At 42.5% G+C, this 27,883-nt stretch overlaps 2 protein-coding genes across 11 annotated transcripts in view; one reads left to right on the top strand and one right to left on the bottom strand.

Annotated features, from left to right (window-relative positions):
- Positions 1–1,126, bottom strand: part of SEPTIN7 (septin 7) — a 57,866-nt gene extending 56,740 nt beyond the window's left edge. For both annotated transcript variants that reach the window (XM_084510104.1, XM_084510105.1), the window contains exon 1: positions 1,030–1,126. In XM_084510104.1, the coding sequence (XP_084366230.1) occupies positions 1,030–1,039 (10 nt within the window). In that variant the 5' untranslated portion in view covers positions 1,040–1,126. The remainder of the gene's footprint in view (positions 1–1,029) is intronic.
- Positions 1,028–26,810, top strand: LOC311432061 (uncharacterized protein). 9 transcript variants are annotated; one of them, XM_084510107.1, is made up of 7 exons: positions 1,028–1,128; positions 19,027–21,054; positions 21,277–21,340; positions 21,771–21,843; positions 23,602–23,765; positions 23,864–24,026; positions 25,126–26,810. In XM_084510107.1, exon 2 carries the CDS (start codon positions 19,035–19,037, stop codon positions 19,770–19,772), a length of 738 nt encoding a protein of 245 aa, XP_084366233.1. In that variant the 5' UTR covers positions 1,028–1,128; positions 19,027–19,034; the 3' UTR covers positions 19,773–21,054; positions 21,277–21,340; positions 21,771–21,843; positions 23,602–23,765; positions 23,864–24,026; positions 25,126–26,810. The 9 variants fall into 9 exon arrangements, with proteins under 9 accessions (XP_084366233.1, XP_084366236.1, XP_084366235.1 ...); XM_084510110.1 differs by having other exon boundaries at positions 19,027–21,340; positions 23,715–23,765; XM_084510109.1 differs by having other exon boundaries at positions 19,027–21,340; positions 25,193–26,810.
- The last annotated feature ends 1,073 nt before the right edge of the window (positions 26,811–27,883 follow it).

The following is a 27,883-nucleotide window of genomic DNA, read 5'->3' as shown; positions in this document are numbered from 1 at the left end:
GTTGCAAAAGAAAAAAGCAACACTAAAATTTTGAAATTCTCACTCTGACATCAAAATAAACTGATATTTGACCTTAATTTCTAATTCCGTCAACAGCAGTTTTGTTACATATCCATAATGACTGCACGATACAACCATTGTATTGATGACAAAACATCAAAGCATTAAGCAAGCTACCCAAATTACAAGATAAAGGAAGACATCAAGGAGACAGATGACTATTACAAAGTTTCTTTTGTTTGTTTTAATAATTTTAACCATTAGCATGACAAAAGTGAGTCACATAACCAGTACATATGCATCAGTTGGGTACAGATATACCTAAACCTTAATAATGATCTACTACAATTCAAATACTCAAATGGGGGGGGGGGGGGGAAGGGAAATCGGATGTCCTAGCAGGACAGGTAATAATTTGGGTCATCACCAAAGCCTAAATGAACCATTATGCCCAGCACTCTTCATCCATTCTAACTACAGTTTCAAATTCTCTGTAGTCCATAGGGAACCAACTGTTTACATTTGGTTTTCTTTGCAACCATACAAGCTAGAAAGGTTTGTTTAAATTAAAGCTTTGATTTTGTAGCACAGTTTTGTGGCCACAGAAATGCAGGATACATGGGATCGTGCTGAATGGTGATGTTCAAAGAAAGACTCCAGCTTTACTTTTGGATCTCAGGTCATCATGCTGCATTCACAATTTTAAAAGCAGTTCCATTTTTTATTCAAATGAAAAAAAAAAAAGCTCAAATTATTTATATTCTGTCATAGTTGCAAGTATACATCTTAGACAAGAGCCACACTGGCCCTGTTTCTTAAGCTCTATGAACTGTACAGCTCTTCATTCTCATTCTTTCCTACTTGCACAAGACCTGTTCTTTTGAACACTATGGACTTAACAGTATGGAAATGAAGACATTTTTCTCATGAGATCACAGAAAAATATACTTACATCATCATGTTAAATTTTAAGAACTATGCCAACATACTTCCAGTGATCACCACTGAATGAATAAAAAAGAAACATACCTACTACCATGAGTGTGAACTCAAATCCTCTCTTCACAGACTTCCGGTATACTTGATTTGGAAGATTTGCAAACCCCACATATCCTTCAAGGTTCTTCTGTTGCTAAGATGAGATATTTTGAAGAAAAAGTTAAAAGAAAAGCTTCTTATTGTGCTTGTATTTCAAGCTATTTAACAGTTTGCTTCATTTTCAAAGAAGGGTGCTATCTATCCTACCTCTCAAAACCCTAAGCTGCCTACATCAAAGACCATGCAATGTACTGCAGCAACAAACAGGAAACCCTAGGGTTTTTTTTTTTTTGACTGGATTGCTAAGAGACTGGCACAGAAAGTTAGCAAGTTCAACTGCCATGTAATTGCTGTGCAAGCACAATAGTGTAACAGTGCAAACATTAAAATATACTCAACTTTGTACAACACCCATTTGAAACACAGGTAAGTAGTATGAGTGTAGCTCTTCTACAGTTTTGAGAGTTGTGCTGGTACTGCCCCAATATTATCAGGACTAACTTGGCAGTCGCTTCTCCTGCATCACACAGTTGGAAGCCTTTATTAATCTTTTAGTGGTAAATCTGTTTCTGATGTATACTAATGCAGCATGTATCGCAACAAACCCTTCACACAGGCAAAACTTCAGTTGGCTTGCACTCTGAAGGAGTCATTCAAAATATTGCCTACTATGAAAAGAGATGAGAATTTCAGATGTTACCCATTACTCCTTCTCACAACATTAAAAACGTTGAATGTGGTTAAAATGCCTCTCCATCACTCTGCTAGACCTGACTAACCTCCAGAAATCACCCATGTCATGTTACTTTTAAACCATTCTTTTAGTAGAATTCTACCAGTGGGCTTGTTGATCATGCAGGCCTGAGCATCTTCTGAGAAAAGACAATTCAGTTCTTTTACAGAAAAAAACAAAAATACTTTTGACACAATTGCCTACTGAACACAACACAACATACTGTTTTACATGGAGCAAGGGCTTTAAAACCTTAAGCTTTATATCTATCCGAAGTTGACAGGATGTGATTTGATAATACCTCAGTTTCAGATTTTACAGCACTTATGCACATCCTTGGAGCTGAAGCACTGTCTACAAATTTGAATTCCCCTTTCCACAATTAACTTCAAGAGGACAGAGGGATTCTACAAACACACACAATGTCATCTGTTCTGCTACAGGCACTATTGCCTCAGAACTTGACTGCATGGGATGGAGTATGGTCGATTTAAATTTGGTATGTGGTTGACTCATGTTTATTTGGATGCTTTTTTCTAAACACTAAAAATCAATAAGTAAACTTGTTAAGAGTAATAACTTCTAGAGTTAAAAATATGTTTATTTTAAATTAAAGCAAACATTCCTTGCAAGGATAGAAAAACTCTCTCTTTTAAAGTCACTGAATGCAAATAAGAATTAGCTTCTTTTCCTAGTGTTGTGAGATTGCAATGAACTGACTTTTTGCTTTAACTGACATAATTGCTTTCTCCATTTGGCAAAGAAACCATTATTTTCTATCAAGATTACGCTACTATAAAGATACATTATACTGGTGCTACCACTGAATTTAAATAAATCCAGAGTCTGAATTTAGCAGAACTGTTTTGAAAGAAAGGATGAAATCCTAGAACAAACAATTCCCAGCTCTAATTTAGTGATAATATAATAATTTTCCTTCAAGTTTAAATAACACAGTATCTTTTAATTCATTAACTCATAGAGAATGAAGAGGAACATTTAATGACAGCCTGCTAAAGCCAGGCATTGTAACTTTGAGTTCAAATACACACAATAGTACAAATGTTAGTACTTCTCCAAATGTGCAAGTGTTTGCCTTCTGTCATCAATAAACTCTTTAAGATGCTTTTTGATTGAATTCAGCCTTAAGTGCAGCACTAGTCTCATCTTAAAGGTTTCAAAAGATTTAAAAAAAAAATCAGCCAGAAATGTAAAAATCGAGGGACCGTTTTACTTCTCCAGGCTATTACTACAACTTTTGAGAAATACGTCACATTTTAAAACACTAAATAGGAGCCAATGCTTCACAGACTACCTCACAGACAGGTGGATGCTCTTTAAGGCATTAAAACTTTCCTCAACAGGGCATGTCCTTAATAACTATTAAGGATGTGTAATTACTATTCAGTCTACAAGGTATAAAAGACCTACTCATATTCAGACACTCCTCATACAGGTAGTTCTACTTGTCGACCAGTCACCTGCATCTTTTAATTCCTACATGCCTTTTAATGTAAGCCATACTTACAAGAAAGAGCTTATCCCTTGCTTTATATCAAGGTATTATTTCTTTTGCTTTTAAGAATGCCTTTAAAAGTAACTCGTTTTAAAATATTATTTTTTCTTATCTCCTTGCCTTCCTCTTTACATAAGAGTTGCACATTTAGAATAGTTTAACTTCTAGGAACTTTAAGAAAGCTGAGTATGAACTGCTAAGCAAGATCATATAGCAACTTTCAGGTTGTTTGCTCCATTAAGTGGATGTACAACATTTACATCCATAATTTGTTTTATTTTAGACAACAAAATATAAATTCCACTAATCAGAAAGATATATGAAGAAACGTCATACCTAGCGTTAATGCTGTGTTTAACTTCAGCATTTATACTTTACCAATAAGAGAGCCTTTCTAAAAACCAAAGCTGGTTGCCAGACTCAGATTTCTCATACAACAATATCAATTAAAATCAGTGCTTTCAACGTACAGGTTTTGAAAAGGTCCTAGTTGTTCAGGAACCTTCTGTTTCTAAACAGAACAACAACAAAAAAAACGAAATCAACGTTCTTAAATTCCTCAAACAGCTTTTACAAGAAGTTACTTTTCTGTTGAAGTATTAGCTTCCACTGTATTGATAACTGTGTAGGGTGAGATCTAATGTTTCCAATACCTACAAGAGCTTCTCCTTATCTTTTATTCCTTCTTAGTTTTCAACCAGCTGCTACCTAAGCTCAGTTTCAGTTCACCTACTAAAGCCTTAATGTTTCTTGCATTTGCACAATAGCTGTAACACGTCTTTATCAAAGGAATACTTACAGCTACTTTGTAAACAACACATTTCCATCATTTCCAGTGTTGAAGACATGGATAGAATACATCCAAGAGTAGTCCAGTAAAATGATGAATGTGAACCATCACAGCAAGGAGCCCACACAGGCACAGCAGCAATGCAGGGAGATTAAGAGGGGTGGCGTGAGGAGAGAAAGAAAAAGAAAGAAAAGTTACTTACATTTGATCAACAAAGTTACCCAAAATATTTTTGATCTAGTATACTTAGAATACACTGTTTTACGCAACCACGATTTAGTCTGTTTTATACAGACAGCTTCATTTCGTGATAATGAGCTACACAGCCTGCAAACCATTTGCCAATACAGGTGGTCACTCAGTAGTCCTTACTATTCTAGATGTTCAGCATTTACCATATGCTACCTGAACCTGCAATAGATTCACAGGTATTTGTTTTCTACATAGGTGCTCACCACAATACATAATCTAATTTCACCACACTACTGTACATCCTTTTTATTTTAGAGTGGAAAAGGTAAAAAGATCAAAGCCACCATCATCATGAACACCTCTCAGGTTCTTGTATTTCTTTATCACTTTATACATTCAGTGAGCAGTGCCAATTCACTTCATTTCCCATACTGAGCATTAAAGCACTACTGCAAGTTTGGGCATAACTGTCTTGGTTAAACAGCCAGAAAATAAAGAACAAATCAGTGTGCACAAGTTAAGTGCCTTTTTAATATCATCTGACCCTGTAGATGACAAAAGACCCAAGCTAGCTCTCCAACACGACACTTTAATACTTTAACGATAAAACCATATTCACAAAGACCCTTTAAATTTCTGGGGGTTGGTTTGTTTGCTTTTCCACCAAGTACCTTCTGGTGCTGGAGCATTTCAAGATACTGTTACAAGAAATAAATAAATAAATCTCACTGCCAAGTTCTAAGACAGCAGTCAGTAATGCTACTGAACCCTAACACCCAATTTTTAATCAATTCCATACTCCCAGAGGCTCAGAGCCTATTTCTAGACAATTTACACTGTCATGAATACTAGCTGAAGCAGCATTGAGGTTCCCTTCTCCTTTACTACCCAGTGGGATGTATGCCTTCTGCTTTCCCAGCCCCCCTCACAGCGTACCAGTGTGCAGAGCCACAAGAACTCTGCCTATTTAGCTCTTTGATGCTGCACTCTTCCAAGGAGGCAAAAAAACAAAGCCCTGCCCATCAGTCCCAGTGCCCCTCTCTGCCTGCTGAAACCAAGAGGCAGCACTGGACACTCCTTGCAGCTCTGGAAGGACAGATGCACATGCAGCAGAAATGGAGCTAGCTGTACAGGCTGGGAGACCAACCAACACTGCAGACACTGCAGCAGTATAAACACCCAAAAGTTTTGATACCAAGCACCAAGTTACTAACATTTATCATGTTGCACATCACCACTTTAAACTTTGAAACAAGGCAGTGCTGTGAAAAAACAGTGACATTCCAGTTTGCCAAGCACACAGTGCTACCTGTGTTGGAAAACAGCCTTAATAACCGAGCACGCTTCTCTGAGAAGCAGCTGTTTCTGCCTCTGATCACCTCCAGTGCTCTTCTGCAACACTTCCAGATCTGCAAGCTTCTGGAGAGGTCAGGTGGGAACTATGCATGGTATCCAAGAGGCAAGAAGTCACAGATCTACACAGCCACATCACATGGGATCTCCTGTTCTCTGTTCCCTTCTTATTTTCTCCCAACACCCGGTTTGGTTTTCTGACTACTGCTGAGTGCTGAGCTGAGGCTTCCAGGGAACCACAGCACAGGCCCAAGACCTTTTTCCCAGACTGTAGCAGATGGTCACAGCTCCCTTCTGAGCGCACAGCACAAAAGCTGTCTGTGTATGGATCACTTTACATTCACCTACACTGTGTTTTATCTATCAACTTTAATCAAGTCTTGTAATATCTTCCTGTAAGCCCTCATTGTCATTCATCATCTCTGCTCTCACTTAGCACAAATGAAAGCAAGTCATACAAGCAATTTAACGTTGGCCTTAGCTGACTTACGATGCATCCACTTTGTATGCTCAATGTTACTTTAACAGAGGCTTGCCCCAAGCAAAATGCCAGAGCCCACATAAACAAGCAGCAGAGCTGGTGCTTTTAGATCCATCATTTGACCTGGCGGACTAATAGCCAACAGCAAGCTGCTGTAACTATGCAAATGATGAGAAGAAAGAAAGGCGGCACTTTCCTAGGAGGCAATCAGGAAATCCTCATTACCTTGCCTTCCATTAAGTCTATCATCTGTGTTGTCGCCCAGTCACTGTAATTTACATCTCTCCTTTATTCTGAGCTGACCATGTCCAGGAACAGAAGAACTCCAAGTCACTCTGCAGGTAATGCCATCTGGGCCAAAAGATGACTGCCATCATGCCCACTGCCTGACCAAACAGCACACCTTATTCCCTTATCAAGGAGAACTGCAAGTCCAAGGTGAGCTAAAGCCATTTTTTGCCTCTGTGCAAGCCAAGAGCTCAGCTCAAAGCCTACATGAGTAAGTGCAGCTGCTGCGCACTGCCAGTCTGTTACAGGATATTATGATAAATGTGAAGGATTTACGACCCAGCCAAACCAGCAGCAAATATGAATGAAGACAGCTGGAGAGAAAAAAGGATAAAATAGAAAAAACAGTTCAACACTGGAGGAATCTCTGATCCAGCCAAAGCTTTTGTTATACCGGGGCTTTGGAGCTTCTCAAAGTTATTCTAAAAGCAAGAAATGTGATACATTTTCCCCCTGTTCTCCTTCTAGGATTTATCATCATTTTTAAAAGTCTCCAGAAGCATCCCAGAAAACCCAAGAATGAATTGTTGAACTTTGACTACACTATAAGCAACATAAAATAGTCTTAGAAAGGGCACAATTACTTACTAAATTAGACATGCGATAGCAATGGCACTTACCAGTGCAAACAGAAGGTAATCATTTTTAACTTATTCCATGCATTTGGAACAGTGAATACATTCCCAACATAATATTTTTTTCTAAAATTCACATTTGCTACGCAGCCAGTCTGTTCCTGTACAGTATCTAGGCACGAGGCAAGTTTCTCTTATACGCAGTTTACTTAGAAAATTCTTTTCTTCTGGCAGGTCCAGCATCTTCATCTGCTCTAACACTGCTTTCAATAAAGCTAAAACCATCTTTTTAGAACTTTTAACTAATTTCTGCATATATTCTAGCCACAACATGTCTATTCAGTTCCTTACCATCACATTATAAATAGGGTCAGTTTAGGTGAATTTCTAGTTTTATACAGAAAGACTACTCTATAAAGCACTATTTCCTTAAGTATACCTGATATAACTTTTATTATTATTATTATTATTACAATTTTGCCCATTGCAACAGTGCTAGTTGTTTAAAGTCCCGCAGGTTTAGATTTCTAGGAACTGGGGTGGACAGACTAGGAGATACCCTATCAACATCTTCGGGGCCTTAAAAGCTTCCCACAGCTTGACAAAGTCTGAATATTTTCCAATTTTCAATATGGAGACAATGCATAAAGCATACAGCTAATACACATACCCATCTTGCCCTGCCTCGTCCCAAAGGCAGAGAGCAACTGCATGTTTTGCAAGTGACAGTTTTTGTTCTTAGAATAGGAGCTTTAGGTAGCAGTATCTAGTACAGTAATGCTGCTACTACACCCCTAGCACTTGTTGTTACAATAGATAATACCCTAATCTTGCTTTTACAAACAATAAGATATACACTATCCACATTTACAACAAATACTGAGTTTAAGTATGGAGAAAACAATCTGAAAAAGGAAACTCATCAGCTACAGCTGTAGAGTTAAACTTGTGCTGAACATCTACAAAAATGTTTTTCCTTTCACTGTTGAAAGTATAAACATCTGCAGAGTCAATAACATGTGCCATAATCTGCACAGCACAAGTCTAGCACTGATGAAAGGGAAACTGGCACTTCTATTCCCTCTAGCACACATCAACTGCAGACAGCAGAAAGCTACTAAAAACCTTTTGTAGAAGGAAAGCTTGGCTTGTGAGTGCAAGCCTGGGGTCTTGCCTATGTTAGACAAAATTAAAACTCGTCAAAAAGGATCCAGAAGATAAAATTCTTCCACTGTGCAACCACTACCAATAAACCACTATCTCGTTCAGCCTTCAGGAGCAAACTGATCAAGTCAGTAATCAGTAACTTCGACTGCTGATGCAGTGACTGCAGTTCCAAGGCAGATTGTTCCTCTAAGTCTCACTGGGCGTAGCCACTGAGTCAGTATCAGTAAAGAGTCAGCTGGCTTCAGACTCGCTCTCTCTCCCCGTGCCAGACACTCAGATCCGGTTTATTAGCAGATAGTGCTGAAGCGCATGAGATTTATAAGAGCAAAAGGATTCTGCACTGCAAGAGATCAGAAAGAGCTGGCAGTACAGTATCTGCTGGGCTACGGGCAGCGCACCCACATGGAAAGTGGTAAACTCCAAAGGAAAACAAAAGGAATATAATCAACACACTAGTAAACCTTAGTTCATCTATTATAAAAAATGAAATAGCTGCTCTTCATAGCCAGCGTGCAGCATACAAGGGCACGCCTGAGCAAACGGAGCAGGCTGCAGTAGCTGCAGGGACCACAGACAGTGCTGTCATTCTTCCAGCAAACAAGTGCGAGAAAGCAGACAACTGCAGGAAAACGAAGCCAGCCAACTATTCCGAAACAACAAAACTAATGATGGATAGGACGGAAAACAAACAAGCCAAAATGTTGTCAACCTACGAAAAGCAGGCCTCTAGAAGCGCAGCGTGCTGAAGGAAGTCCTGCCCAAGATGACCCCACAAGACACCCAGGCCAGCCACACGCAGCAACAGTTCTGTGTCATCCTCTACTGGAATTAGCTAGGCAACTAATTCATGGAAGGAAAAGGAAGCTTTCTTCTGCATTTTAAATACAAGAGTAAAATTGCATCTTGTGTGTTTAAAAAGCTTCTTGTTCTCTTTGTTCATTTTCCCACTTTACCCTTTCTTTAAAAGAAGAAAAAGGCCTGAAGTCTGGTTGTAGAAACTGACACACAGAACACCACCAGGTAGCAACTTGCATCTAACTGCAGCGACCCATTTGAAATCAAATTTGATGGCAAGCGACTGATTATCTTCTGCTCCATAAAGCAGGAGTGAAGAAGAGGCACAGAAGACAGGGATGCCTACAGAAAGGGGTCGCCACGAGGCAGCCAGGGGTGCCAGTGTCAGAACAGCAGAAGCCTGAGCTCCGACCAAATGTGACATGGTGTTATCCATCACTTCTAACTTTTCTTCCTAACTCCTCCGCCTCCTCAGTTTTACTAACGTTGAATGTTTATGCTGATCCAAACACTAAGGCAAAGCTTGAAGCTGAAAGATGCAAAGGAAACATGGAAAGAGCTAGAATATGAAGGAGCTTTGTTTCAAAATATTTCAAAATAGAGAAATCTTTATATGATTCTGCTATATAAAACCTCTGAGAAAAAAAAAAATCTGTATTTGGCTTCATATTTCACATGTCCTTTGTCTACTTGGTTTGTGTAAGTTTCCCAAAGAGATGTAAATAAACTTGAAAAGAATTAAGAAAATGGTGGGAACTTTCTGGCAGTTTTACCACACACACTCTACTTTCACCTCCTGTGAAATCCATTAAAGTACAGGTTTGAGAAGAGCCACCTTTCAGGAACCAGAAATTCTCCACAACATTGGCAAGTGCCTCAACTTGGGGACCATTTCAAGTCTTACTCACTGCTGGAAACCTAGTAGAAAGGGCGACAAAGCATCCTACCAGCACCATTAAGAAACACGTTTAAGTGCTGTGCTGCCATGTATTGGTTTTGATCCTTAGCCATTTCCTTTTAATCCAAGGTACTGGTGAAAATACTTTCAGCTCCTTCAGGTTCACATAATCCAAGTAAGATTGTATTTTCCTTCAGAATTTGCATACAGATCAGCCAGTTAAACAAAGACTCAGCAAGTAGTGATAGATTATGGTTTATAGGTCTCACTCTATAAAGTGTGCTGCTGATTTCCTCCCTCTCCACCCCAAACCTTTGGGCGAAGTAGCAGTAGCAGCCAGGGCTAGCTACAGCCGCCCAAACATCGGGGTGAATTTTTCAGGAAGAGAAGATTCCTGCAATCCAATTGCCCCTATTTCAACTGGGGTGCTTAGATAAAGGCAGACCTGCACTCTGTGCCTACTTTTGCTCTGTGCCATGAATACAGAAGTAAACCCATTTGGCTCATCAAGGAGACTTAAGGCTGGCAACCCAAGAAATAGCCCATTAGGCTAGAAATGCAGCAACACCAGCAGACCTATTTCGAGTACCCAGAGCATGCAGATAAGGCACAAAGAGCTCAATTACTCATGCAGAAAGACTCTGGTACCTTCACCATGCTCCAGGTGCAGTGCACACCCCGAGAACCTTGCGAGAAGTTGCAGCACGTCTCCCCTGGTGTTTCTGGTAACAGCAGGACTTCTCTCTTAACCTACCAAGGCTGAGGGGCTTTTGCCATGTATTTCTGCATGGCGGATGCCACCCGTTCCCATATGGAAGCCATCTGCTTTCCTATATATTCTTTTATTTTCCTACACTAGTTTCTGTACCAAATACCTCAAGTTCTGACTTGCAGGAGGCTTCACCAAGACAGACATGCCGAGCTAAAACTTTCTAAGAGATACGTCCTTGTCACTTGCCTTTTACTATTAACTGCCTTTTGGGCTGGCACAAACAGCCCTCCAGAACAGTGTGAACTGGGCACTTCCGAAAGTGCTCATCCCTATGTTTCCAACAAGCAATTCCTTTGGAAAAATTAATATATGAGGATATCTCATCGCTAACAGAAGTCAGGCTTTTAATTACAAACTGAATTTTCAGGGCACTCTAAAATCATGTTTACTTTCACGCTTTAGTATTTCTGCAAGACACATCAAGAATCAAAAAAAGCGCCTTGGGATATTCTTAAATTAGTAATATTTAGAAGACTTTATTTTTTAACTATTTCCACACTTCCTGTGGAATGCTGCGTTTATAATAGGAAGAACTCTAATGAGACCAAAGAGATAAAAATAACAATCAGGTGCTATTTCAAAGAATGATGCCAATTAATAGAAACAGTCAGTGTGTTAACCTCAGATGCTACCAAGTTTTGAAACACAGCTGGCTGCCTGCATTGTTTTGAGCTATTTCTTAAGCTGGAAAGATACCACAGAAAAATTGTTCCACTGTAATTACTACGTAGGGAAGACAGTAAGTAAAGCCTGGTTGCCATCAAGATCTCACACTATTGCAACCCACAGGGAAACATCCTGATATGAAAGAATGGTCCATACTGATAATAACATTAAAGCTGGATGATATTAAGATGACTACAATATATAATTGGTATCTTACAGATGAGAAGTAATTATAAGCTGGCAGTTAGAAACCCTAAGTTTGGATTTCATTTATTCCACTTAAAGGAATTCATTTTTACCTCAGTGATTACTGCAAACATTTTTCAAATAGGAAGGCAAACCTCGGGACGGTGTTCAGGACGCCAGCTGTCCAGCTCCCTCAGGTGCACAACTGACTGCAAGGACCACAGCCACAGCTCCATCCTGATGATCAGCAGCATCAAATCTGCTCGTTTCCCAGCTTCCCAACTACTTTAATTCCTGGCACTAGACACCAAGCTGGCTGCAAAGAGCATGCGTTACGCGGTCCAAGATATAGAGCAGCAGAGCAGCTCCGCTGCAATTAGCAATGCTAAGTTTCAGAGTGGGAGTTCACACCTCTCCTTACCTGGCTGCCACACCGGAGTGCCTGACAGCCAAGATTCACAACTGGGAACACAGCTGGAGAGAACAAGAAACACAGGGTCATTTTCACTACCTACAGCGAAAAAGAATAAACCTTACGGAAAACGAGTCACCTTTACCAAAGGGGGATACTGACACTGGATGACTTGCAGGCATACCGCTAGGCAGGAAGCCAGAGACACAAAGCAAGGGCTGAGCAAAATCCATTCCACGACCAGGTTAGAGGCCATCTCTAAACATTTCTTTGGAGAAGCTATATCTTAATCTCTTCCAAAGCCTTCTCCAAAATCAACTCTTGCATCTGTTCAGACGAACAAGATGTCAGCTTCCCTTTGTTACCAACACATTAGCACTCACGTACCATAACCTGGTATGCATGAAATACTGAATTGTGATATAATTTTGAATTCACTGATAATTTCAACTGCTTAAGGATCCAGAACACAGCAAATCTTGAATACCTTCTGCAGATGCCTTGTTAAACAACTATAAAGGAATAAACAGCAATCAGCTGAAAAAAAGTAACTTGCTAAATCAATTTAAAATGGCTTGTAAGGAACAAGTCTGTGTTGAAATTCCAAGCTTTCCTTGCTAATTGTTTATAGAACGGGTGTTCAACATCCCCATCTTCTTCTCTTCCCTTCAAGCACCCAGCCTTAAGTACTGTTTGGAATTTCTAACACTTTAACACAATTTTCTTTTAACTGACTAAGAAGAAAGCTCCTGCAAGTTCCTGTGAGAGTCCTCAACCTCACAAGGTCTGAAAAAGGATTGCACAACCATATCCTCTAACTTTTGCCCTGGTCTCTTTAAAGTCTTGTCTTCCATTGCTTCCATCTCTTCCTTGCAAAGTCATGTTCCCTCCACTGCTCTGAAGTCTGCAGATGCCCAACTGCAAATAAGAGCACCGAAGGTCAATACTTGGCACAGCTGAACAACAGGAGATGTCCGTGAGCTCCAGCAAACAGCACTGCAGCAGTTCGCAGAGTTGAGGTTCTCCATCAACTACTAAAAACATAAAAAAAAAAAAAAAATACATATAGAAGGCAATAAATAGGTTGGCCGCCCTTTGCCCATGATCAAGGGATTACTCAGACCTTAATTTCACGCCTCTCAACAGGAAACTAATTTAATATCGAATCTCTTGGTTTATTACTATACCTTACCTAACTAAAATTACAAAGTCTTGTTTGTTTTCAGAGGCAGCGAAAAAAATATATAGAAATAAATAAAAAAAAAAAAGTGTTTCTTGGACTCGCACCACTTTGGGAATTTTCACTGCCCCAAACTTGAAACCATTCAATTACATTTGAGCCAGCATCCAGAACTCAAATTTTGAGTCATAAACTCCGAGTTTTGCATTCTTGTTTTAAAAAGCTACAGGGAGCACTGGCAAGATTATACAGTGAGAAAAATGTTTGCTGTCAGAAAGCTTCCAGAAAAATCACATTTCTCCAGCAGCAGCTGCTAATACCTCACACGACCACTTTGTTTTTGACAAGAAGTCAGCTAAAAGCAGTATCTTAACTCAGTTAAAACATCATCACAGTAGGATCTGGCCAGGACAAGGCCCTCTGCACTGTAGGATTTCTGCAGTCATCATCAGTCAGGGCTTATGAGGATCCACGTATGGATCCTCAACTCAGTCAGCAGCTGGGCACGGAGGGGAGAGTGCTGCCTTCAGAGCTGCCGCCACTCCTTGCTCCAAGGGGATGGGGTTTTCCACATTCCCTATCTTAACCACGGGTAGAGTGGCAGTAAACAAGTTGTACAACTAGATCAGCTGCCGCGTATCTCCACTGCCTTGGGCACACCACCACAGCCTTCAGCCTACGTTAGGACGGAGTGGAAAAAAACAGGGTGTCGGGGTGGGAACAGAAAATCAAGCTCATGTCTCTCCGCAGCAGTACTGGGCTAAAACAGGCACTGAACTAGGGATGCACCAAGCCATCTATAGCCAAAATGGTCCACGTCCCATCTCCTGCCTATAGCACACTTGCCTTTTCTTTAGCGCCAACAATTCTGTGATCCCACGACAGGACAAGGTTCAGGGAGCTCAACTGAGAGGAAAAAGCAATTCCTGCAAGTTGAGCTCCATGAAGAGCAGGGCCAGAGAGGCACCACGGCAAGGGCAGGGAAAGCAGCTAACTGCCTCCCTTCGAGCCACTGGCCAACAGATTTGCCCAGAAACCATACCACCAGGGTGAGCTTAGGCTTTCCTCCCATCCGCCCTGGTAATTGTACAGCCAAAGAACAAGCCAGATCAGCTCAAATATCCAGCTGACAACTACCCTACCCTAAGGTTAGCTTTCATTTACATCAGCAAGCTCATCTAGTCATACCAGTCACATGAACACCAGAGGTAACACAAAATAGAAGAGGTGAATACACAAGCAAGGAAGTCTTTTTCAGCTGCAGTCCAGTTACACAAGTGTAAGCAATGAAATCCTGGGGTAAAGGTGTTTAAGAAAGGGAACCACATGGAAAGGATGCTGTTCATGAGTATTGCTGGGCAGCTAAAACTTTCTGTACACTGTAAAACAATTATTTTGCATGTAAGAGCCTAAAACACTCCACTCAGCCACTATCAGAAAAGACATGAGTTAAGCTTTATGCTAACCATTCCCTCAAGTACTCTTGGCAATCCTGACCATCTCCCTAGGTTAAGTTTCATCTTATTTAAAGTTCATCTTAAATCACTACATGAATATTCTTTTAATGCATGAGATATAAAAAAAAAAAAAATATCAGTTTTTCATGTGCTCTTCTTCTAATAATCTGCCTCCCCACAATACAGGGACAACCACTGGCACCAGTACCAGCGTTCACGTTATCTTGATTTTTTCTTCAGTGTCAACTACAGTAACTTACAACGCTTCTCTAGGCAAGTGTCACACCAGAAATTTTGCCTTCAACATCAGACTGACTTTCTGAAAGGCCTGATCATTAGTCTATGATAGACTGTTTTCTACAGAGAAGGTAACTATTTTGATTGAGATCTGGTAAACTGCTACTTCAAAGCACAACATCCCGGTCTCACCTAGCACGTGGAAGAGAATGCCTCATACCTCGCTTCCCTTCCTCTCGTTCAGGCCCTTGCTCTTAGCACGCTTCACCACAAAACAATGGAAAATGTTTACCATGTGATTTTCTTTCCCTCCAGAACATGCTTCTAGGCCACTGTCACCCCTTGGTCTCTTTGTGGTCGAATGAAAGAGTCTCAAGTCAGATTCATTCTTTCTTTCTTCAGATCTCTCATCTTTTGTGATTATGATGCAAGCTTCCCTTAGAAGGCTCTCTTATAAAAACGCTGACACTAGAACAATACGCCATATCCTAATATTGATCCTCCTAAAGCTACAGGGGTCAACGGAAAGAGAAATCTCCCTGATGTTTTAATCATTCCTCCCCCTGCTTTTAAGTCCTAACTGCTTTGCTACTCAGATAAACAAACACACACACAAAACATTTAAGTGCAAAATGGGCAAAAATCAATTAAAAACCTTCATCGTGAGAAGCGATTGTCAATGTCGACTAAAAATTGCTTTTCAAGTCTTCTACGCTAAGAAATCACTCAGTTGTAGTTCAGTTACATTCAGAAGCTAGTGAACTTACGCAACACCAGTAGTGTTATTGTTCTGCAATATTGTTTCCACAATTATTTGCAAATGCATTCTGAACCATCACCCTTTTAAATGATGGAAATCTGGCAAGAAAAAAACAGCCCTATAAAGAGCAGTTTGTAAATAAGGTACAGAGTTAGAGCCACTGAAGAACAACTTTGCCTGAAGTGGCTGTGGGAAGGCCAAGGAAGCTACGCACCAACCTGTGCAGCAGCACCACCGGCCTGGACAGGGAGCTCTGCACGCGACTCGCAGACAGCTTCTGCAGGGCACGCTTACGAAGGTGGAAGAGCACAAAAAGCAGAAGTCGGATGAAGCGGCTTTTGCAGAAAGGAAGTCCGGGATGCACATCAGAACAAGGTTTGGTCAGCCATGTGCCTTGTGTACCTCTCGCTCAAATTCCAACCAAAGGACAGCGGATACACGCTGTCTTCTACCTGCTTGTGAGCCTGCAGGTTATTTTCCCATTTTTAACTTAGCACGAAGCATCAGAACTTTATGAGGCTCTGTAGCCTCACAGCCATGCTCATGCAATGCAGCAATTGCCTGGTTTTGCAGGGCAGCTGCAGTAAACCAAAGCAGAAAGCAAAACTACACATTACATAAGTGAAGAGCGCTTTGATTCCTTACTGAAAAGGAAAAACCAGAACAAACTGCGAACAGCTACATAATGACGTTATGGAACCATCGTGATGCTGTGATTAAACAAGGGGCAGCGGCAGGAAAAAAAGTCCAATTTGACTCACCACTGACATACACGAACTGAAACTCCCTCTGACAAGGTGAGCAGGAAGTCACTGGTTTCTGCAAGCAGAGTTTCTAGCCCTTGCAGTTGAGAAATCTCCTTACTTCACCTGTGTCACCATCCCCACCTCTGTAATACATCTCATAAACATCAGTTCAAGTCTGGCAAAGCCTTGTTAAGGACAGTTTGTGTCCGCCTAGAGATTAACACTACCCAAAATTTGAATTACTAATTTATATGAGACTTAACTAAACTACTTAAATGGTGACTAAATGCCATTCTAATTATAGAGAACACATTTGCAATTAACTGGCTTATTTCGGGAGTGAGAGAATGAACTTAGAGAAAACAGAACGTCGCTCATACATACACATCTCTGGTCTAGACAGGTTAAGTGAAGTCTGGCAATAAATTAATGCTAAAAATGAACGTCGCAATACAGTTCTGAGAAGAAACCTCTCTCCTACACTCTCCCCAAGGTAAAGTTTCCTCCACCAACTGTATTTAGAACAAGGTTGGGATCTGTAGCCCTTGTAATGCATTTGTAATTTGTTGTATTAATGTGTATTTCAAGGTGGTATTAAAAACAAGAAAAATAAAGCACTGGGGAAGTTACTGAAAATTAAGAAATTTAAGAGTAATGAAAGCACCACTATATCAGCAGTCAGTCAGAGGGGAAAACACCCAAAAACCACACTACCATACATGCTTACACGCACTTCTAATGGGAAAAAAAAATCCAACCAAAAAAAACAGAACTTACTGTATTTTTGCTTACAAAAAGCACAAGTCTCATCCTTTATCTCTGCTTAAGACAAACGATGAAGTTTCTGTGCATATATACAGACACATTTCTTCATCACATTAAGTTCACATTCGAAGTACCACTTTAACTGTGGCACGTCACTTGTCCTTGTGGGTAAACTGAAGGAAATACCGCGAGTTATTATCAGAGCACAGACCGATACACACGGTTCTGGGTATGTTTGCTTCAATTTCAGAATGACTAAGGAGCAACCCTTTCCCCCACAGCAGTGGACAGAGAACAGGTGATGTTCTTGCATTTTGATTCCAGTTTCTGTGTGGACAAGGCAGTTGCTGACCTTTAAAGTAAAATCTTTTTGACACTTGCTCTCCTAAGTAAAATTTCTATTTATTGGTCTCTGCTATTTACATGTTAGCTAAAAGACAATTAAAAAAAAGCAGCTATCTGAAACCAGCAGGAAACAATGCTCTTATATGTACAAGTCATCAGCCAGAGATGCCAGTAATCTCACAGAAGTGAACAAGACATAAACATTATAAAGTACACTGGCATCAGATACCTAAATGCTACACTACCTAATAAAGATACCTAATGCTACACTAAACTACATTTTATCCAATTTCCTAATATTTCAGCAGGCAAGGACTTTAAACTACACACAGACAATTACAAAGCAGAAATACAGTACTATTATTTTGGTGTCTGGTCAGAAATGAAGTTAGCATCGAATACCAGAAAGCTACTGCTACGAAAATGTCTTGCATAAGAAAGTACAATCTGTCTTCTGGTGAAGATATAAAGCAGTGGCCCATCTAACTTCCAAGGGAGCTGCCCATACACTCACATGGATGTTTGTTTGTTTGTTTTTTTGGCTCAACATTAATATAGATCACGGATGTCCCTATGCATGGAAGAATTTCTTTCTTGGCATGTAATCTAAAGCCAGCGCGAAGCAGAGGGAGATCGTAATGGACATGAAAGAACATGGATACTTCTGACAGCCTTGCGTTCGCTGATGTTTTGTCAGCAGGAGGTGGCATACAACTGCACGCAGAAGATTCTTGAAGGCTGTTATGCTACAGAATTACATCTGTACATAACCGGTTCCGTCTGAAGTTGACAACGTCACGGTAAAATAAGTTTCACTGCTTTTCCTAAAGTTGCCAGCTACAATTATTCCTGCAGGAGCCCTGCCTTTCCCTTGGCCCCAAAACATTAAGCAGCACTGCCTTTCGCCCTGCAGGACCCATCTGGCAAGCGAGTGGCTAGCATCCGAACTGCCTGCAGAGCACTGCTCCCAGGTTTTGGGGGTACGGGGGTGCACTTGCGATCCCCCCTCTGCTTTTAGTCGCAGCCCAGGCCAGGCGCTGCAGGTGAGGAGCGGCCGAGAGCCGAGGGGAATAAAAATAATAATAATAATTAATTTAATGTAGGGATCTGTAAGAATAAGAAGCGGTTTTGTGGAGGGAAAGCAGGCTGCAACCTGCTGGGTGACCCCGGGCTGCCAGCAGACATCCATCCCCGGGCGGCCCCTTCCTCCTCCTCCTCGCAGTCCCACCCGCTCCTCTCCCCGCATATTTCCAGCCTGCTTTAATTCCTGCCGCGAATTCCTCCCTCCCAAATTTGGGCGCAAAACGAGAAAAGGGGAGGAGGGAGATTGAGGGGGGGGGGGGAGGGAGAGAGAAAAGAGAAAGGGAGGGGGAAAAAAAAAATAAAATAAAGGGAGAAAAAGGGCCGAAGGCGCAGCGATGCCTCTGGCATTTTCGCTTCCCCGCCGCCCTCGCGCACGATGCAGGAAGTGAGCGCGGGGCGGGGGGGCCGGGGGCAGCTCGCAGCGGCCCGGGGGACACCGAGGGACACCGGGGGACACGGATGGGACCCGGAGGGGACCCCTCGGACCCGCTCCCGGCCGCCGGAAGGAGTGAGGAAGGCAGCCCCCCGCCCGCCCGCCTCCATCATGGAGCCCCCGGCGCTCCCACACGCCGTCACGGCCTCGGGCTGGAGACTCACCCATGGCGCCGACAGTGTCGCTGCTGACGCTGGGCTCCGGCTGCTCGCTGCCCTCCCTCCCTCCTCCGCCGCGGCGGCGCGGACCGAGCTGCCCCCACCTCCCCGGCCCTCCTCCTCCTCCTCCTCCCCGCGCGCCGCCCGCCGATTCTCCAACGCCCTCTACGCCGACGCCGCAGAGGGGCCGCGGCGCTTCCGCACGGCGCCTACGCGCGCGCCGGACGCAATTAGCGTCCCTCCCTCGCCTCACACGCCCGCCTCCCCGGGCGCGCAGCGGCTCGGTGCGGGGCTGGCCGCCTTCCCCACGTCTCTCCGCCCGCCTCCCGCGCCGCCGGGCCCGGCCGCCGTGTGTCCGCCCACCCCCCGTGTCAGGGGAAAAGGGGCCGCCCGGCGGCCATTTTGGAAGCGGGTGCACGCCGCAACGCCAGCGCTCGCGGGGCTTGCCCGGACTAAAGATGGCCGCCGGCTCGGAGGGGCAGAGCGAGGCGGTTACGGGCCCTTCATCCCATCCCCTCCTCCCCCTTTTCACTAGGGCTATTCTCGGAACGCCGTTATGCCGCGCGCCGCTCGCGCATCCCAGCGAGCGCTGCGTCGCCTCGCGCTTCCTTCGCACGCCCGCTCACGCAGTTGGCGTGGGAGGATCCGGGGCCGCTCCCTCACGCCGAGTCCCCGCTGAGGGGAACCCGGCTGGGGATGGCGCCGGGCTCTTTCCCCTCACAAAGGAGTGCTCGGGACCCTACTGACGATCTCCGCCGCGTTCACAGAGCCGCCACCCATCTCCCCTCACAGCTCGGCGGGAAGCGGTGGCGGCTCCGGGCCCGACTTGCCGCCCCTCAGCGCCGGGGGGCAGCGGGCAGCCTTCGGCCCGGGGGGTTCCGCTTCCCTGGGGGATTTTCTGAGGCAGGTGTGAGCCCTGCCGCCGGGACGGAGGAGGGAAGGGGCTGCCAAGGCATTCATCCTCGCCGCTAAAGTCTCGCCTTTCTGGCCATCGGCGGGGGATGACTTGGCGCGCACGTCCCAGCAGCGAATGAAAACGCGTTAAAAAAAAAATACTATTTGAAGGCAGCTGTTGGCCAGATAAAATCCTGCCAGGAGATGAATGCGCTGAAAATCACACTGCCAAGACAGCGTTTGGGCTGGTCTGGGGTGGTGCTGATACCTCAGGAGCACCCTTACCAGTCAGAGCAAACTCGGTCATGGTGGATAAGTGATCCTGGAAAAGGATGCACACTAAAAGAGGAAAAATCAAACAAACAAACAAACTACTTTTGCCTTTCCTTTTCAACTACGTATCTCAATGTTGTGTTTCCTTTATATACTCGGGACATCTCTTTGGAGCCATTTAAACTCTTTGTATGTTTCATGCTCAAACTTCAATAGTGGATACCTATATTTATGATGTGTGATTTGAAACATAACATGCTTTCTTTTGTGTTAGGGATTTCTGAGCATGGTCTGTGCCTTGCCTTTTTCACGAGACACAGTATGTTTCTCTAGTACAAAAAAAAAAAAAAAAAGGTACTCACCAAAATGAGAAAAATACTCAAATTTGTTTTATCTATGGCTTAACTCCTTTCTGCTGTTATTAAAGGTACGTTTTAAGAGCATGACCTGCTACTAGAAGGATGAAAGCAGCAACTTCCATTTCAGTTGGCAAAAGTGAAGATGGCAGTAATACAGTATTTTTGTAGGTAGGCTTGTAGCAAGGCAGAAAAGAGCAGCAATGAAGACGCTAAGATGGTCCTTGGTTCATTTTTGGCTTCCAGAAATTCTTTCTAATATCTTACTTGACTTTTTCTGGTGTATTTGATAAGCAAGTACTTTTCACAGCAACAGTGAGAAATGCATCATTTTTTTCAGAAAGATACGCAACCCTGCGCAATGTGGTTCAGCACTGTTTAAAAACTGGAAGTGTTACAATATACTGTGGTTCTTGGATGCCCAAGGGAAGGAGATTTTTATTATCATTGGTCACAGGACTGCCAAATGTTATCTCATAAATCTGTGTCTTTCACAATGGATGAGGTGAGAAATAACCTTTTTTGCATTCTGGTTGGTTTAGGTGGTAATGTCCATGGCAATGAGATACAGCTGCATTGCTTTCATGGTTATCTGAATACCAAAAAGAGACATTTTTACATCACAGAAGTTGTTCACTGAATACAGAATATGGTCCCCACAGCTCTCCCATAAAAATACATTGCGGGAAAACAAACAATGTGAGTAATACTTGTTTTCTTCTTGTAGCACAGGCTTCAAATTCCTCAGAAAATGTATTTTGGTCTTCAGATATGCTGAGAAAATGGCTGAGGTATGTAACTGTTGGGGATCTCTTTAAAAAGTGAATGGTACTTTTAAAGTAATTTTCTTGTACTTCATGGATTGATCGTTGGGAAAAAAACAAACAAACAAAAAAACAACAGTGAGCTTGCACCTGTGAAATCTACTGCAAAACTGGCACAGACTTAATAAGGAAGCAAGATGCAAGCCTGTGGGTTTTATGTGAGGTTAATGTCCCATTTTTCTGTGTTGTGAATAGCTGGGGGGGGGGAGGTCTCTTTTCATACGGTAATTTATGGGGTTAGGAAGATTCTGCAAAATTGTGTGCATTTTGAGAAGAAATGAAACAAATGCAAATGGGTCCCTGAGTTTGAAAGAATATTGTGTTCAGTGTAAGATATAACAAATTCAACCTTTTACATTCCTGCGGTGATCTGCTGTTCTGCCTTCAAAAATAACAGGCTTCCCTAAATCATCACCAAACTTTGAAGAAATGAACTCAGCAAGTAAATTTCAAGACTCTTCAGATTCTACGTAAGTTGATTTTTGAAAGAAGATGCAATTTTATTACTTTTTTTTTTTTTTTGGTGAAATTAGTAAAACACTTTGCAAGGTTAAATACAGAGTGCTACCTGCCATAATGCAGAACCAGTTTGTGTCCTTCTTGTCCTCAGATATAGAAACAAAACCCACTCACCTTATTTACAAAATGTACTGACTAGGGTTGCTGCCAGGTTGGTTCCCAGCCAGCCTAGCCAGTTTTCATGTCTTCTTGCCAATGAGACATATGAAGACTATTTTGTTTTGTTTTGTTTTGTTTTGTTTTTTAATGCAAGCAGATGTGACTCACTAGGTGAACCAGCTTCAGCATGGGATGTGTTAGAATTACGGCACATGTGCCCTGCTGCCTTGCTCCTGGATGGCAACTGCAGTGCCTCCTGTGTTTGTAGGGTACAAACAGTGTGTTTCCAGACTGAATCATGCTTGCTCAGTTGGCACAATGCTTGCAGCACCCTTCTGAGCTGTGCAACTCGAGCAGGACTTTGCACACCAAGCTTTCATTTGCCAAAACAACCAGTACGGTTATACCACATGGGTGGAAGTCCCAAACTCCCATTCCCAAAAACAATCTATCTCTTTCAAGACACGAGGCTGAGGATGCTCAACGGTAAATAATAAGCACAGTATCCTCCCTCAAACCCATCCTTAAATCTCAGCTTCATGGTGATGCCTATCAAGATCTCGACTGCTCTTTGACCACTGCTTGTCATGCTGACCAGTAGTGTCTTCTGTCTTTACACTCTGTTCCCTCCTAGACATCTGTTGCCTTTACATTGGATGATTGCTGTGTAAATACTCTCATTCTGCTTTGTTCCCTAGCACAAGAAACAGACCAATACAATGGCAATACAAAGAGCAACAATAGTTTGAGGCATCTGGTGTCACATCTGATTGGGCCCTGATGTCTCATCTATCAGCCCTTTCCTATTTTGAGACGTGCAAACTGTAGGACCACTGGTGTGAGTAAAGGCTTCCAGAACCAGGCCCTCAGTTGCTCTGTGTTCAGAGAAGGGCTCTCACCAAACAGAAACCCCTTGCTAACTCCCAAGCTGCACAATAACCTGCTATCCCAACTATTCCCAGTGCTGCCACCATAGCTGTCGTCTTTGGCTGCTACCTATAACATGATCCTAGGAACATGCGAATGAAACAACGTCAAGTGTGCCTCTCTGGGCCCCCTCCTTAAGTCCCACCGTTTGCTGGTTAAAAAATGCTCTGCAGCACTAAGAAAGAGCTACGTTCATCAGCAAATGCTTATACAATGCTGTCAAAGTTCCACATACAGGCTTCTATTAAACAATTGCTATGGGAAAAATACAGCATCTGTTGTTTTGTAGTGTGTTTACTGTATCGTCCTGGTATACATCCATTACTTCAATTATCTGAAGAAAGAGGCTTTGATAGATTATGACCCAGTGATGTGATCCTTGTGAGAGGCACACACATGCACTGATTGTTGAAGGTAGAAAATGGTTGCTTTGTGCAGTCATGGTTGTGTAGCGGAGAATATAGATCAGTAGAAGCACGAAGGGAGCTTAGCCCTTAGTCATGTATTCATACCAATTAGGATTGCTTCATTAAGTGAGGTGAGAGCCAACCTTTGTGGAAGTTTGTCCAGTGCTCTACACCATTGTGATCCTTGAGAAAGACGCGTGGCTTGGGAAATACAGAAGATTTCCAGTAACGTGAAACTATTTGAAAAATGCACCGTCTACAATGTTGTTTCCACAGCGCTCGCAGAAGGCGAGTCAGTGAACGGGCAGATCATGAGATAGATTTGCTACTCCGGAGAGTCGGAGCCCGAAGCAAATGCCCCTCTCCCCTTTCCCCCCCTCCACTGGCAGGCAGGACCGACTGCTGGGAGGACCAGAAGCAAAGCGTGCAGCACGTGGCTGGTAATTCCACCTCTCTGTTTGTTTATTTGTTAATAAGTAAGCCCCACTTGGGCTGGGCAGGTCTCGGTAAATCCTTAAGAGACTTTCTGCATACCCAGGTGTGTAATCATTAATGCCCAGCGCTGCAGCCGAGCGCACACCCCAGTGAACCGTTGTGCCTGAGCAGAGTCCTGAGGGCGCAGAGGGTCTGCACACACCGACACCTTGGGACAGCCCCGGCTGCCTGTTTGCATTAGCAAATGCTTCCTACTGTGGTAGAAGGTACTGCCATCATCCTTTGCATATTAGATTAGGGAAAAAGTACTTAGACGCTTAATGCAATGTGGCACTGCATTATATTTTTCTTGTTGAAGGGAAGAAGTTCTGCTCTCCAAAAGAAAAATGTATTTTTTAGCTTAGAATGGATGTCCTGTGCAAATACTTGACAGATTTATTTTTTCCCCTGACATTCTGGAAGTAAAACAGTATAGAAGAAAAAGAAATTAATTTCCTGTATACAGTAGTCAGCTCTTTATTTTATTCTCCATACTTACATCTGAACGTTGATTCTACAAAAGTAAATGACGGGTGCTGATAAGAAAGTAGTGCTGTGTACATAGTGCAGCTGCTGTGCTTTGCATTTCCCAGTTGTACGCTTTTGACTAAAGGACATCACACCAGGAGTATTGAATCAGGCTTTGTCCTTGCAAACAGCAGAGCAATGGTATGCCCAGTACTTGAAATTGGACCTGAGGTATTAAGTAGTATGCCAAAGCAAGGCCTTAGGTGCAAACGTTGCAAAGTTGCAGCAAAGTTTGGGCCCCTCGCTACAAGAAGGACATTGAGGTGCTTGAGTGAGTCCAGAGAAGGGCGACGAATTTGGTGAGGGGCCTGGAGAACAAGTCCTACGAGGAGCGGCTGAGGGAGCTGGGCTTGTTCAGCCTGGAGAAGAGGAGGCTCAGGGGCGACCTTATCCCTCTCTACAGGTACCTTAAGGAGGCTGTAGTGAGGTGGGGGTTGGTCTATTCTCCCACGTGCCTGGTGACAGGACGAGGGGGAATGGGCTTAAGTTGCGCCAGGGGAGTTTTAGGTTGGATCTTAGGAAGAACTTCTTCACCGAAAGGGTTGTTAGACATTGGAACAGGCTGCCCAGGGAAGCGGTGGAGTCACCATCCCTGGAAGTCTTTAAAAGACGTTTAGATGTAGAGCTTAGGGATATGGTTTAGTGGGGACTCTTAGTGTTAGGTCAGAGGTTGGACTTGATGATCTTGAGGTCTCTTACAACCTAGAAATTCTGTGATTCTGTGAAAGTGTTACTGATTGTACCATTTTCTGGCATTTTAATCACTTTGTCCCTTTTCATTTACTGGGAAACATGCAGCTCTGGCTACTGGGCTCCTCTCTGGCCCCACTGCTAAGGCGATGGGCCTCTTCCTTCACACCTGCAGGCTGGAGCCTTGACCAGGACTGGCCTGGCCCCTGCGCCCCAGAGCTCAGGGACACCCCGCGCCCTCCGTGCAGGCAGGTTCGGGCTCCATGGCTGCGCTCGCTCTCCTGACCTGCACATGACTTGGCTCCCAGATCTGCCATGTGGGACTGCACCTGGTACTTCCGTGGAAGGAATAAGCAGAAGGAATTGCTTATCAGGACCATCAGGAGCCTGCCTCCAGAGAGGAGGACTTGAACCTCTGCACTTCTCTGATCTACTTTACGTGCACATGTAGTTCGCCCCGTGCGGTCAGACCATCCTTCCTGTTTTTCTGACCAACTGCTCTGTATGAATGAAAGAAGTGGTGCCTTGATACCCAAACATCCACCCTGCACTTCCTGAAAGACGTTTTCAGATATTCAGTTGTACTGTTCAACTGCAGATATTCAAGGTGCTTTTGATACTTTGGTATCAAAAAAGAAAAGACTTTGGTACTTTTCGGTTCCATCCTAAAAACAGGTGTTGGATCCTTTGGTTACAGTCAATGAATGCAACATTTACAGTTCACTGCTTGGCTTTGTCTCCCGCTTTACTCAGAGGATGGCTTATTTGTACCTGTCTTTTGGGCTTCGCTGGTAGTTTATCTAGAATTCAGCCATTAAGCTGAACATGCCTATGCATGGCGCTCCAGTTAATCTAATACAGCTAATCTGTCCCTTGCAACAAAAGGTGATGATGTCACTTATCAATAAGTAAAAAAGAGTGTTTTTTTTTGTTTGTTTGTTTGGTTGTTTTTTTTTGAGGCTATCTGTAAAGATTGGTATCTGTTTACACATGGGACTGACTGAAGCCTTCAGTGACTAGTGACAGCAGAAATTTTGCAATTCGTTTTAATGGTTATACCATCTCCCATTGTCAAATCTGTTATCAGAGAACATTTCTCAAATCTGTTTTTGATGAAAACAGAAAACAGCTGAAATATGTCTGTAAAATATAGAAATTCAAAACATTATAGTTCAATCTAGTTAATTAAATTTTGAGCACACAATAGGGAAAAATTAAAAACTGAAATGTAGATCAAGGAAAATGATGAAACTTAATTCAGATTGCTTTTTCTTATTTATATTCTGAATTGCTTTGTGCTGAACTGCTCTTTTACAGAAGGAGACTAGTACTTAGTGATTTTGCTCTGATGACTGAGCAGTACTAGAAATAGAAAACAGTTCTAAAAGAATCAGTTATATGGACGTTTGGGATTCATAATGGAAGATAATGGTCTTTTTGATGATGAATCCACTGTATAAGCCAAGAATATTTCAAGAGCTTGTTTCAAAGTAGATCCATTAGCATAACCTGGGACATATCCTTTATCTTCCAGATAAGAAAAGTTCTTGTACTGTTGTAATAACAAAGTTAGAGTGTTGGACAATTTTTGAAGTAATTATGTGCTTTTCCCAGAGCCAGACTTCAGACTTGGTTCCTACAGTGTATATATTTTCAAGCAAAATACATAATCTGTGTTGGTGTAGAAAAATTGGGGTTGGGGTTATTTGCATAACATCATAGACATGTTTTAAGAAGCAGATGTTTTCTTCCACTTCTGGATCACAGGGTCATTAAATGCCTTTTTGGACTAACTGGCAGCATGGACTGTAGCTATCCAGAATGTTTCTAAACTCTGTGCCAACATTTCTTCTTCTACTATTTTTTTTTTTCCTGAAACTGTCTAATGCAATGCCCAATGACCTGTAAAAACTGTGGCATATATGAAGCACGCACTATTTGGTTATAAACTGATAGCCCTTTTTGATCTTGTGCTCTTCAGAGCGCATGGTAACAAATCTGCTACACAATATGCTAAACAAAACCACTTTTTTTTTTTTTTTTTAATATATACCTGGAATACCTTGTAGCAAGTTTTTATGGTTTATGTGTATACTAATGCTTATGATGCCCATGCCCATTTTCAGGTATTGCTTACCTCCACCAAAGACACTGTAATAGAAATAGGCTATTGGATGTGACATTTCCTTACAGACTCATGGCAGTGTGCTTTTTATTTGCTTGAAATATCAATCTGCAGAGCTGAATGTTACTGAAAGAGTGTTCAGCTGTATAAGAAGCAAATCTTTCCCTAGGTTACGTTTCTTTACGTGTCCCTTTCTTTAAAGTATTTTGACTACTTTTCTTGCAAAAAGAAGTGCAGTATTGTTCTACCTGCAGTATATTATTATGGAACTTAGGCAGTTACTGATGTGTTGACTAGCTGGCCCCCAAATTCAGCGTATTTAATTCAAGTTTGCAAGCTAGCGATCTCCCATTTTCTATCAGTTTATTTCTTGGTGGTTTTCTAGTTTATTTTATTTATCTCAACTATTTAAAATGTCTGCAAATATCCCCATGGTAATGGAATTCACTTGGCAGCAATATATAGCTATATGAATCATGACTAGAGAGTAAATAAAGGGTTTAAGGCATAACTAAATACCAAATGGAAGTTGATATGTTTGGTAACAGCAGAAGGTGTTTAGTGTGACTATACTTCCACACCATTAATATTCTTTCCTGGAAAAGCAGAGTTCTAGAAAAAGTTGTTTTGGGCACATTTGAAAGTTTGGTCCTGCTGTTTGGGGGATGTCACCCAAAAGAAACCCTGAGGCTGAATTCTGAGAGCAAAGGTGGCTATTGTAATTCTGTAAGATAGAATTTG

This window comes from Aythya ferina, assembly GCF_964211825.1.
Source record: "Aythya ferina genome assembly, chromosome: 2".
NCBI lineage: Eukaryota > Metazoa > Chordata > Aves > Anseriformes > Anatidae > Aythya > Aythya ferina.
Note: the sequence above shows the minus strand (reverse complement) of the source record. Positions and strands in the feature narration are given on the sequence as shown.

What these genes read in the sequence shown, in the direction of transcription:
- LOC311432061 (XM_084510107.1), top strand. Translation starts at nt 19,035, where the DNA reads ATGGCGCCGACAGTGTCGCTGCTGACGCTGGGCTCCGGCTGCTCGCTG.